Genomic DNA, 13,690 nt, shown 5'->3' with positions numbered 1-13,690 from the left:
CAATGGGCTATGATTGGTTAGGTCATAAACCATGCCTTGAATGGATTGGCTTCCTTGGCTATTTAAGCTGCTGTACCAACTGAAATAAACAAGTCTGCAGGCTGCTCACCTCTGGCCTGCTTTCACTCAGCTTCTGGGGTCTGTGTGGTGTGGCTCCATACCTCTTGCCCCTACCACACTCCCCCTCTCAGAAAGAATCAACCTCAACATCTGGTGCCCAACATGACAGAGAGAGACAGCAATGTTGGACTCAGGGAGGTTCCCTCTTGATTTCAGCAAGTAAGCCCCTCAGTGTTTTGTGTGTTGTTCGGTTCTGGGAGAGTGAGCACAGAAACCCCTCCTATGCCCATTTCCTTGTCATTTTCCTTGGTCTAAGTGACTGCAGGTTAGGCGTACACCACCCAGAAGTGTAACACCGCTTCTCAGCTCTACCCTGTACTTTTGGTTTGCCCACTGAATTCACATAAGTGACTAATCACCCTCACTGGAGAGAGGTGACACTCTGGAGACACTGGGTGGGCATACAGCCTTGACCTAACAAATCAAGGAAGTCCCCCACTAAGTACAGGACATACTTAGGATCTGATACACCACTGTATGTTTGTCTAACATAGGGAACCCCTTGCATAATGCCATCAGCCACTGAGGTGCTAAGAATTTGTTTTCTTATGGCAGCAGTGCTGTGTGTGTCTTTCCTTTGGCTAGAGTTGACATTGTGTGACATGCTGCTCTTAAACACTCAAACATGGGAAAGATACCCACCTCTCAGAAACCCACACAGATTACCAAACATCATGAATCTGTGAGTGATAAAAGCCTGACACTCCAGGCCGCCACCTCACAGGCAACAGTCAATGACTTAGGGAGAGAGCTCTGACAGTGAAAATGACATGACAGCAAACAATGTAGCAATGCCTAGTCAGACACCCTCCAAATATTCATGGGATGAACTTAGATGACCTTGAGGCAAAAACCTATGTGAGGTCAACCTATCTGCACCCAGTGAAGATCCCCACATTTTTGGCAGTCCCTGGGCACCCCAGGCTCTCAGGGCAGCCACTAGACTCCATCCCACCCACATGTTTGCCATTAATAGAGGAGTGGACACAGAATTCAGGCCCTGGATTCCAACTCCTGTAAAAAGGCTTCTGCTAACCAAAGGCTGAGGATATGCTTGTGTCTTTCCAGAGAATGCGGGACAGCCCATTTGGGTACCAGCCAGAAACATCAAGCCTGCAATTGACAGTCAACCAGAACAGCTGAACAAGACTGAGAGTCTGTCTTGTTAGTCGATGCACCTGCTACCAATTGTCAAGCTGCTGCCCTATCATCCTACCCTGAGGAACTGCCCATAGCCACATCCACTAGTGCTTTATACCCCACTTAGCTCTGGTCAGCCATTCAAATGGCCCACAGCCTGTGTGCAGTCATGCCATTCCTGATTACCATGTGCCTCATTCCTACCCCTATTTGAGCAAGCATTCCTGTGGTCTCCCATTTTGAGCACTGGTAAGTCAATAATGGATAAGATCACCTGGGGGACAACCTAAGACAGGCCAACCACATGGAAATGGGGTCAACAATGGTATGGCCAAGAATCATGCATCAGTTCTGCTTCAAAACCCACCTGGCAACAGAGCCTGCCTGGCAACGGGCTGTGATTTGTTAGGGCATAAACCACCCCTTGGCTGGATTGGCTATCTCGGTTATTTAAGCTTCTGTACCAACTGAAATAAATGAGTCTGTGGGCTGCTCACCTCTGGCCTGCTTTCACCCAACTCCTGGGGTCTGCATGGTGACTCCATGCCTCTTTTTTTTTTTTTTTGACAGGAAGAGTGGACAGTGAGAGAGAGAGAGAGACAGAGAGAAAGGTTTTCCTCTACCGCTGGTTCATCCTTCAATCCTTCAATGGCCACCGCTGCCAGTGCACTGTGCTGATCCGAAGCCAGGAGCCAGGTGCTTCTCCTGGTCTCCCATGGGGTGCAGGGCCCAAGCACTTGGGCCATCCTCCACTGCACTCCCAGGCCACAGCAGAGAGCTTGACTAGAAGAGGGGCAACCAGTACAGAGTCCGGTGCCCTGACCAGGACTAGAACCTGGTGTGCTGGTGCTGCAAGATGGAGGATTAGCCTATTGAGCTGCAGCACTGGCCCAACTCCATGCCTCTTGACCCCACCACGCTGCTCCTCTCAGAACGAATCCACAGCAACAAGTTTGGATATACCTAAGCAATCTGAATATAGACCTACCATAGGACCCAGTCATTTCCCTCCTGGAATTTTACCAAGGGAAGTTTAATCAGTGAATAAAAGCTTTATCTGCACTCTTATGTTTATTACAGCTCAGTTCACAGTAGCTAAGACATGGAATCAACTTAAATGCCCTTCAACCAAAGACTGGATGAAGAAATTATGGAATATGTACATTATGGAACACTACACAGCAGTAAAAAATGAAATCAATTCATTTGCAACAAAAATGGATGACTCTGGAAAACATCATACTTAGTGAAATAAGCCAGTCCCAAAGGGACAAATACCATATGTTCTTCCTGATCTGCTAGAACAAATAGAGCACCTAAAACAACATCTGCAGAAGTGATGTTGACACTTTGAGATGGCATGTCCTGAGCTGCCTTTGTCTTGACTCTCATGAACAGTTTTTTTTTTTCTCCTTATACTATTTGTTGAACTGATTACTTAACAAAGTTCTTCATATGTGTATAAAGTCAATTGAGGATGAATCTCAGTAAGAAAGAAGACTGGGAATAAGAGAGGGAGGAGAGTTTTGTCCAGGTGAGGCATCACATGTTTAGAAGATAAATGCCACTACTATGCAATCTGAGAGGAGATGACACCATCTCATAGCAGGTAAAGCCATATATGGTAAAACTTACAATGAGGATAACACTTGTGTTTAACATAATAATAAAATGGCGTATTTACCATGTATACAGAATGTAAATATAACTGTATTTTTTTATAAAATAATGTTATAATTCACCATTCATAATATAACCATACTTTACTAATTAATATTGTGATAACCATGAGAAAATAAGCTTTACCAAAACTATCCTTCTTGAGGAAACCATTCTGGTACAGCGGCTTAAGCTATCACTTAGGACACCTGAATACTAGATCAGAATTCCAGTTCAAGTCCTAGTTACTGCATGCTTCTGACCATCTTCATCCTGCTGCTCATGCACCTGGGAAGTAATACATGATGGCTCAAGTACTTGGGTCCCTGATGTACATATGGGAGACCTGAATTGAGTTCCCCAGTCCTGCTTTGCCAGGCACAGCCTCAGGTTTTGTGGGCATCTAGAGGGGTGAACCAGTGGTGGAAGATTCTCTCTCTCTCTCTCTCTCTCTCTCTCTCTCTCTCTCACACACACACACACACACACACACACACACACACATAGACATACACACATAAACACAAACACTTTATGTGTGTATGTTTGTACATTTAAAAATAGCATTTGAGTTTGTGCAGGTGGCTTGTGTCTGTCATTATAGTCCTTTTGTTTTATGTGCATGTCTAACCTAAGCCCAGAAATTTTATCAATCTTTTGATTTCTGGTTCATTTAATTGTGGTATTTTCCTCACTGTGATCCAGGATTACCTTTGTGCATTGGAATATATGGTGAAAGCCGGAAAAAGGAATGAATGTCGTCCACACTTTCTGTCTCCTGAGACTGTTCATGGGCTTCACCTTCAGACCAAGTATCCACAGGTTGTCACTTCTTAGAGTGATAACTGAACTGTACATCCAGATTTTAAGTAGTTACCTTGTTCAATAAAGGACCCAATTATTCTTTACACTCTGACAGAATTATAGGTGACCATGCTCAAACTTTCTTCTATTCCATTTCTCACACATCAGTAGAATTTTATTATAAATTCAGTGATCATGAAATGATGAGACTGCCAGATTACTCACAGAAAAACTTATGATGTTAAATTAAGTTTAAAATGTAAATATACAATAAATATTATTTTTTGTATTCTTACATATGGTATAGACCACCTAAGCTAGGGAATTTAGACAACTCTTCAAAAGAAACTATGTAAGTGATTGTACTTCATTTGTTATTGACCTTCCACACCAACCATGTTTTTCCCTCATTCTGGCTGCATGTTACCCAAGAGTCTCATAGTAAAAAGACTGCAACTGAAGATCTGTGAGATCAAATCTGTTTCAGGGAATGGTGGGCAATTACAGAATGAAAGATACAAGTTAGAGAGAATCATCCAAATATTGCTATGCAGTAAGAATAAAATATTTAAACTCTTATCTACTCTTTTATGTAATTAATTTGTCTCTTACTGAATTGCTAATAATATTAGGAGTAGATCAGTGTAATTATATACATATACAGCTATAAGAGTTGCATAGGTATTACTCCATGCTAATATTAATGAATGGGATAGAGTTTATTATGATCCTTCTAACATGGAAATAGTCCTTTAGTCAATATGATCCTGGGGCTTTTCCTGGAGCTATATTGTCCAGAGAGTACAGATGTATGTTTATGGAACAATAAGTTCTTCAGTTTTGATACATAAATATGTTTGGTATATTATCCTTTGAAGAAATTTCAACAAGTGCTTAATCACCTGGAAAATGTGTCCTTTGACACATAACTCATGCAGGTGACATGGTTGTAGAGGAATTTTCTACTTCAGCCATTCTTTGCTGAATATGAATTTTGTTTGCTCTGTGTGTGTGTGTGTGTGTGTGTGTCTGTTTAAACAGAATGCTTCAAAAAGTTTACAAGAAAATGAAATTAAAAACACATTTATTTTGTTGCAAAAGTTTTTGAAATCTACAAATAGAAGAATATTCAAAGGGTTCAGAAAATGGATGTCATGACAAAACTTCATTTATTATAGAGAGTAGTTCAGAATTTTACTACCAAGAATTTACATAAAATAAACTGGATTTGTTAGAAGTAAGTGGGTGAAATAAAAATGATGATTTATGATTATTTTCATGAAAAAAAGACTTGATGATAGGTCACCTTTTTGTTTGATTTTCAGGTATCTAACATGTTTCTTCTATGCTGTTAAGATCAATGAAATTTCCAATTATGTTATTAAAAAATATGTGTTTTTTCCAAGCTGGAATTGGAATCTTAGCCAATGCCTTCCTTCTTCTCTTCCACATCTTCACAATCTACCACACTCATAGGCCTAAGCCTACTGATGTGACCATCTGTCACCTGGCTTTTGTCCACATAGTGTTGCTACTCTCTACACCAGATATTTTATCTGCAGACAAGTTCAAGTCACTGAATTTTCCAAATAATGTAAAATGTAAGGCTTTGTTCTATATGATCAGGTTGATGAGGGGTCTCTCCATCTGTACCACCTGCCTCCTTAGCATCATTCATGTCATTTTCATCAGCCCCAGCACCTCCTGCATGATAAGATTTAAGCAAAAACTCACAAATTACACTATCCATGCTTTCTTCTGTTTTTGGTCCTTGAACTTGTCCTCCAAGAGTAGCATGATAATGTACTCTGTAGCTCATTCAAACATGACCCATCTACTCCATGCCAGTAAGTACTGTTCACTTTCCTCAATAAACTCTATCATCAGGGAAATATTTTTTATTCTCACATTGCTGCAGGATATCTTTTTTGTAGGAATCATGCTTCTCTGCAGTGCATACATGGCGATTTTCCTAGCTAATAATCATCAGAGAAGATCTGAGTACCTTCACAGCATGAGCATTTTACCAAGAATCTCTCTAGCAAAAAGGGCCACCCATACTGTCCTGCTGTTGGTGAGTTTCTTTGTGATTGTGTACTGTGTGGATATTATAATGTCATCCTTCTCAACCATATTGTGGAAATATGATACAGCTGTCCTGGGTGTCCAGAGACTTGTGGGAAATGTCTATACCACTGTCAGTCCTTTTGTGCTTATTAGGGCTGATAAAAGAATAATTGGTATTCTACAAAACATGATTGTTATGACATCCATTTTATCAAGTCAATGAAACAAATCTAAAAACATAAATCATAACATCCATTAAATATTTTACAAATTCAAGATTTTAAAGTATAATCTATACATGTAGATTTTTACTTGTATTTTTAACTTGCATCTAATTTTTTTTTTTTTTTTTACTTTGACACTGCCAAAGACTATGTGCCTCTCTTAGTTCAATGGTCTTCATGAATTGAAGCTTTTTCCTCTGCACTTTCTTAACTTAATGCAGAAAAAAATTTTCTTTCTCTTTTTGGTGTGTGCACCTATGAATTTTCTTTTGGTACCTAATCCCAAGATCTTCTTTTCTTTTAAGAAGTTAAGAAATGATCTTCTTACTGCAGAAAGTATTCTAAATTTACTTTTCTTTTTGGAGGCATATGAAATTACTATCGAATTCTACAGTAATGACAGTTTCTCTGTGATCTGTCAATATTTATTTCTGTTTTCACACTATACAACTATGGGAATTTTGCTCTTGTCTTTGTAGACTGTAATCCTCCATTTTTCACTTCTGTCAATCTTGTTTTCCTCTTTGGTGTTACAAAGTGTGAATATTAGTATTTTTATTAAATTTTCACTTTTTACACAATCAACTTGTGAATTCATGGATTTGTGTCTTGTGGTCAAGTTTTGAAACTTACACAATATAAATAATTAGAATATTGTCTTTTATTTTGTTTCCACAGTTCAGAGAAACAATTAGATTATTTAATTCCTTCTCATTCTAACCTTTATTTATGTAAATTTATATTAAAAATTGTATGAATCTAACTTCACTGTATTTGTCTGCACTAACTGTATAATGTTCAACATGTTTTATGTTAAGTTGATTCAATATACTTTTAGTTATTTACTTTCTTTTTCCAAACATGCCTTTTTATGCATATAGTTTCTTGTCATTTTCATGTTAATGCTTTTTTTTTTGTGATTCCTGATCCCCATTATATTGACTTAGATGTTAAAAATATAATCCATGTGTTTGAAGCTTAGGTAATGTGGAATTCCATTTTGGCATGTTATTTCTCATGCGAAAAATAATATAAAGATTGATTCTCATATAAGTAAGAAATAATCTTGGATATTTTGAAGCTAGTTATTTTTAATGCCTTTTGATCCCTCTGATATGAACTATGCAAATAAATTTGTCATAGTTGTGGTGAATCCTCTATGAATGGAATATTTGCTTATTAGTTTGCTATTTTCCCTGAACAATTTTCCTTGTCATTGGGAGTCCTCAAAATTTTATTCCAATTTTATTAGACATATTCACGAATGTAATAGCATTGAATATTTTACCTTTTTCCACTGTGGTTGCTAACATTTTTCTCCAAAAGTGCAATTATCAACAGTATAGAGAATGGCATTTCACATAGATTTTCTGAATTAGACAACAATATTTCACGAGAAATCCCCTTTTCCTTTCATTTGGAACACACTCCTCCTCACCAATGCACTACAGGATAATGATTATTGGTAAAATATAATTTTAACACTATAAAACATTCCATATGCTTCACAAACCTATGAAATATTACACTCCTTGTCAAGAATGGTACATATATACAAGTTCAGAATTAGTTTTGCTATAGCTTTAAAATAATATTGGTAGGCTTATTATCTGAACTCAGGATTTCATCTTTTATCATTTTTCCTCATTAAAATTCTCATTAATCTTCAAAAATAATCCTTCTGAATTTCTTGTTTAAATTGTAAGTTAATTTAAACAGTTTTCATTAAATGTACATGTAGGTACATATCAGGTTTTGTGGTTACATTTTACATGATGTTTTCTATTGTCATTACAGTGCCCATAAAATATTCTCTGGTGTATTTCTGCTGTGAGGGACTTAATTACAAATTTTATGTGTAATCTTTCTATTTAAATACTCTTACCTGATTTCTTTTTTTTAAATTTTTTTATTTTTTGACAGGCAGAGTGTACAGTGAGAGAGAGAGAGAGAGAGAGAAAGGTCTTCCTTTTGCCATTGGTTCACCCTCCAATGGCTGCCGTGGGCAGCATGCTGTGGCCAGCGCACCACGCAGATCCGATGGCAGGAGCCAGGTACTTATCCTGGTCTCCCATGGGGTGCAGGGCCCAAGCACTTGGGCCATCCTCCACTTCACTTCCTGGCCACAGCAGAGAGCTGGCCTGGAAGAGGGGCAACCGGGACAGAATCCGGTGCCCCAACCGGGACTAGAACCCAGTGTGCCAGCGCTGCAAGGTGGAGGATTAGCCTATTGAGCCATGGCTCCTGCCCATATCTGATTTCTAAAATGGAAATTCATCCTTTGTTCCCTGGATATGTTTCTCATTTATTTCTCTGCTTAATTAGTAAAATTTTTAAATAAATTACTGAAAATTATTTATGTTCATATAGTTCTTTGTTGTTTATATACTGATTGACTTTTAATGAATCAATGGAAATGGCTAATTTCTGTTATTTTTTCTCTTGATACATTTGAAACTGTATGATACTTTTAAAGAGAGAAAAGGGGAGGCAGAGAAAGAGAAAGTGAGAGAGATCTTCCATCTGCTGGTTCACTCCCCAATTGTTCTCAGGCCAGAGCTATGCTGATCCAAAGCCAAGAGCCAGGTAGCAAAGCAAGCCCTGAAATTTTCCAAGTGGTTCCTGATATAGAAGACCATAACAATGTGAGTGCCAGTTTATTAGCTTTTCATGCCTAATCAGCTAGAGCTAGCCACAATCCAAGGGAGAGGAAAACACAGGCCATAACACAAGGTAAAGATATCAGGTGCTTTCTTAAAATTCTGCTTTCCAAGCCCACTCTTCTTTGAAAACTTTGTTCATGACGCAAAAACATCTCGTACTATTGCAAAAGTGTTTTAAGAGGTAAAGACTCTAAAGTGGAGCAAATATATATTTTCCTATGTCTAAATTCCCACCTGAACACCTTACACATCTTTAACAGGATATACTTAATTGAAGCACAGGAAAGTACTGTGTTATGAAGGATGACATCTGCCAATTAAAAGACAGTGCAGTCCCTTATGTGACAGCTCAAAATGTCTCCAGATAATTCACAAATTTCCAGGAAGACAATCTTACCCAGTTGAGACCATGTCTCTACATCATATTACTGCAATTAGTGGATGCTTTTTTTTTAACTTTTATTTAATGAATATAAATTTCCAAAGTACAGCTTATGGATTACAATGGCTTCCCCCCCATAACTTCCCTCCCACCTGCAACCCTCCCCTTTCCCACTCCCTCTCCCCTTCCATTCACATCAAGATTCATTTTCATTTCTCTTTATATACAGAAGATCAGTGGATGCTTTTCTAGTAATGAAGAACTATGGTGATGATTGGTAGGCATTGTCTCTTTTTTGTTATAACATTTATCATGGAGCAGATTCTTCCTGATCTCATTTAAATCATGATACACATATCTAAATTTGGATTGACTGCTGATACTTTATCATTTGCACTTTAAAGTTTGTGAGTTAATTGTGGAGTCTTAATGAAAAATATTGATGTCAACTCTTTTCCTTTGGTCTCTTCACTCTTTCTTAACTCTCTAGGGAAACTGGATTGTTCTTGCACTCAGAGCCCTAGTGCCTATCACCCTTAGGAATCAGGATCCTACTTTTCTGTGTCTTTCTCTCCTCCTTTGATCCTGGGTACCACTATATTTTATACAAAAGTTGAGAGTGTCGCTCCACTTCCAGTTAACAATCAGGTTCAAAACAACCATGGCTGTTCAAAAAGTACCCCTGACTGAAGTTAAAGTGCAAATGCTTTGCTCTGCACAATGATAAAATAGCTCATGTATCACTTACAAGGGTCATTTAAAATCTCTACAGGAGTGAACCCTAAGGTAGACAGTAAAAAGGCCTAGCCTAGGAAAAAAATGAGGTCTAAAGAAAAGCTAACAGCCAATGGTTACTGTTGGTTAGAGATGTCTGATCAGGATCATAATGTAGACCACAAATGTATGTTCCTCAGCCAACCTGAGTCAGCTTCATTCATCTGAAGATATTCAGAGAAGAATTTGTACTGGGTTTTCTTTTTTTTTCTCATTATAGGCTTTCCAAATGAGCAACAACATCTTGATCTTTTCTGCATCCCTTTTGGGAAGTAGCTAAAAACAATGATACTGTCTTTACTCAATAGGAGACCACCTCAGCTAACTGTCTCCCTGGAGGAAGCTGGGGCTAAGGTTCCTCCATCACCATTATGCTACCAGTTTTCATTCCTAGCACACAGTTACTCTTGGGAGCTGTCTGCAAACTGTCTGAAAACTTTTTTGTCTCATAGTCAACCCCAAGTAGCTGACACTGAGCAGGCATTGTTGGCCTAGGTCACTTAATGGATAAAACATAGAGCTTCAATTAATGTTAAATTCTAGAGAAACTTCTGGTGAGAAATTGCTTTGTAACCTACCAAAATTGTTATTTATTTATTAAACATGTACTTGTATTGTGTAAAATTAAGATGAATATCAATATCAAGTTTAAAATCCTTTTGCTCTAGATGATATGCTCATTCCAAATATACTTCAGAATGTGTAGTCAGAGTCTCATAATATTTCAATAAAGACAAGCTTAAATTCTGTGTGCCTCCATCATCATAAAACCTCAATTTTCAAACATAATTCAAAACATAAAATTTGTTTTATAGACACTAATTTCTTAGGTTCATAGTTGAATTACAAGTGTGTTTTAGAAATATTGTTTATGTGTCTATATACTATAGCTATAAAATAGACAATGCTCTCAGATGTATTTGGTATTAGTCATTTATCTTGAAGTTAACTATAAAAATATTTGTACTATTATAACTAATTATTTTACATTTTAATACATTGGCAGCCTGCGCCTTGGCTCACTAGGCTAATCCTCCACCTGTGGCACTGGCACCCTGGGTTCTAGTCCTGGTTGGAGTGCCAGTCCTGTCCTAGTTGCTCCTCTTCCAGTCCAGCTCTCTGCTGTGGCCCAGGAAGGCAGTAAAGGATGGCCCAAGTGCTTGGGCCCTCCACCCGAATGGGAGACCAGGAGGAAGCACCTAGCTCCTGGCTTTGGATCAGCGTAGTTCTGGCTGTAGCAGCCATTTGGGGGGTGAACCAATGGAAGGAAGACCTTTCTCTTTGTCTCTCTCTCTCTCTCTTTCTGTCTAACTCTGCCTGTCAAAAAAAAATACATTGGCAACTTTTCTGCTCTTTCAGATAACTATACTCAATTATCAGGGTACAGCAGTCATTCAAAAGGATATATTTTTGGCAGAAAAACTTCAGATTATCCTTTCACCTAGAATGCTTCTGTTCAAAAATTCCTTTTAAATAATTTACCTCCACTTCTTTGTGAACACTTATAAAGCTGAGGATTTTCTTGAACATGAGAGAATGTTTAAAGAAATCTACACTCATCTGCTCCATTTAAACTTTGCTGATTTAAAAAATCATTTTCTTTGGTTTTATTCTCAACAGGCTTACTTTTTTCTTAGTGGTGATAATATTTTCAAACTGCATTTTTCATCTTTATAATCCTTCAATATTAAATTTTTAAATGAAATGCAACTTTTCTACCTCTTATTTTTCTTATTAAACAGTTTCTTTAACATTTTTCATAACTAATTTTTAACTTGATGTCTCCTATTAGAAATTTTCCCTATATTGATTTTTTCAATTTAAACTGTTTATTTTTCTGATTTCTGAAATAGTTGAATGGAGATGTTGCCTAAACATTTTATATCCAGTTATATATTTCAGGTTTTGAGTCACACTATTTTTCAAAATTGAAATTTTAACAGTTGAGAAGCCAAAATTAGCCTCACTAAAATTTATATCCTCTGTTAGCATTCTCAGATCATTCACCTTTGCATTGCAGCTTTGGTAAAAACTGAATTTGTTTTTCATTCATTAATTAGGTTATTTATCTTTTTTTGAAGATCAGGAAAACACTAAATCTTCAGTTAGTGAGTAGTACTAAAACCAAATAAATGTTCCTTTCCATATATAAAAGACATGAACTTAATAACTTTTTTTATTTTCCCATAATATTTAAATGCTACTGCATTCATGATAATTCAGTTATATACCATTAAGTGAACATTAGCAAAAATCTAATCTATTTATTAGATATTTTATAATGCCGATCATCATTTAGAAACATGATTTCTATTGTTTCAGAGCATAAAAGTTTTGTCCAAACATTTCAACAACTATTTACTAATCAGAGTAGAATAAAAATAGAAAGACAAAAACTTATTTAAAGAATTATTTACTTGAAAGTCAGAGTTACACACACATGCACACAAGGAAAGAGAGAGAGCGAGAGAGAGAGAGAGAGAGAGAGAGAGAGAGAGAGAGAGTTGTCTTCTTCCATACAGTTGTTCGCTGCCCAATTGGCTGCAACAGCAAGAGCTTCACCAATCCAAAGCCAGGAGCCAGGAGCTTCTTCTGGGTCTCCTACACGGGTGCAGGGGTCCAAGGACTTGGGTCATCTTCTACTGCTTTCCCAGGCTATAGCAGAGAGCTGAATCAGAAGTGGAGCATACGGGACTCAAACCAGATCTCATATAAGATGCTGGCACTGCAGTTAGCAGCTTTACCCACTTTTCCACAGCTCCAGCCCTGCAAGACAAAAATTTTTTTGGAAAAATTAGCTAATTACAAATAAGTCAGATTTAAAAATAATGGCACTTCCTTAAAGAATGTTAAATCTAATCTGTATCCACAAGAATCTATGTTTACAATATTTTACATGATATGCACATAAAAGATGTATCTTTTTGCTTTGTCAATGTGAACAAAATAGTATTTTAATAAACATTGAAATACACAAAAGTGTACTGATTTATCCTTCTAAATTTGCAACTGATGACAAAGTTGCTAAGATCTCAACAACATAATTTTAGTGCTGCTGCTAAATTCCCCAGGAAACTGGCTAGGACTCAGATGCACTTGGACCTCAGAGATAAACAGCGTTATTTAGAGTTTAGAGGAGCTTAATCTGGGTGAAGCCTCTATCCTCCTAAAGTTCCATATAGGAATCTTTCTTTCCCAGAATGTCCCCAACTGTTACCCAGGACCCAGGCGCTTTTGAAAGCAAGGCCATTGCTCAGTATGGAGGACCTGCCATAGGCACTGTTTGTTGATGCACACCACCTTCCTTATGCATGCGCATGTGCATTGGTTGGCCCTTAGGAGGCACTTGGGTGTGTTTTCATTTAATGGTGTGGCTTGGCCACAGTTCCAGTAAGCTGAGACTACAAAATGCTGGGTCTTTCTGTGGGGACTTCGAGATGAGAGGTTGCTCTTTTCCTGGATTGCCTTAGGTTTCTCATGCTGGAAAAAATCGCTGAAATCTTGGCCATGAAGAAGGTTTTACCTCATATAAGAAAAACCAATTGTCCCTTGATCTCCTCCATCAGAGTGAGAATGTCAAATGGGATAAAATCACTTCCCTGATGAGGATAAAGCTGTCAACACAGGTGAACGAGTCTGAGGGAGGCAGCTCCTGCTGTTCAGGAAAAGTGTCAGAAACTATAGAGGCCAGAATAGGTAATAGGGACTATGAGCCAGGGTCTGAAGGACCCTGCAAGATGTTGGCCTTCACAGACTCGACAGTAACAGGGCTCAGCCCTCCTGTAACCAGAACATTGGGTTCCTAGTCCCATGCAGGCTTCTCCAGGCTGCCTTTAGCAGCAGCAGAAGCAAAGTGA

The 13,690-nt window shown here is 38.0% G+C and overlaps 1 protein-coding gene across 1 annotated transcript; it reads left to right on the top strand.

Annotated features, from left to right (window-relative positions):
- Positions 1–5,098: 5,098 nt before the first annotated feature.
- On the top strand, positions 5,099–6,013 carry LOC149119217 (putative vomeronasal receptor-like protein 4). Its single transcript, XM_089325136.1, has one exon. It carries the CDS (start codon positions 5,099–5,101, stop codon positions 6,011–6,013), a length of 915 nt encoding a protein of 304 aa, XP_089181262.1.
- The last annotated feature ends 7,677 nt before the right edge of the window (positions 6,014–13,690 follow it).

Source organism: Oryctolagus cuniculus, chromosome Y (assembly GCF_051225735.1).
Source record: "Oryctolagus cuniculus isolate XC-2025 breed Fujian yellow rabbit chromosome Y, ASM5122573v1, whole genome shotgun sequence".
Classification (NCBI taxonomy): domain Eukaryota; kingdom Metazoa; phylum Chordata; class Mammalia; order Lagomorpha; family Leporidae; genus Oryctolagus; species Oryctolagus cuniculus.
The sequence above is the reverse complement of the archived record's forward strand: the minus strand, read 5'-3'. Positions and strand labels throughout refer to the sequence as shown.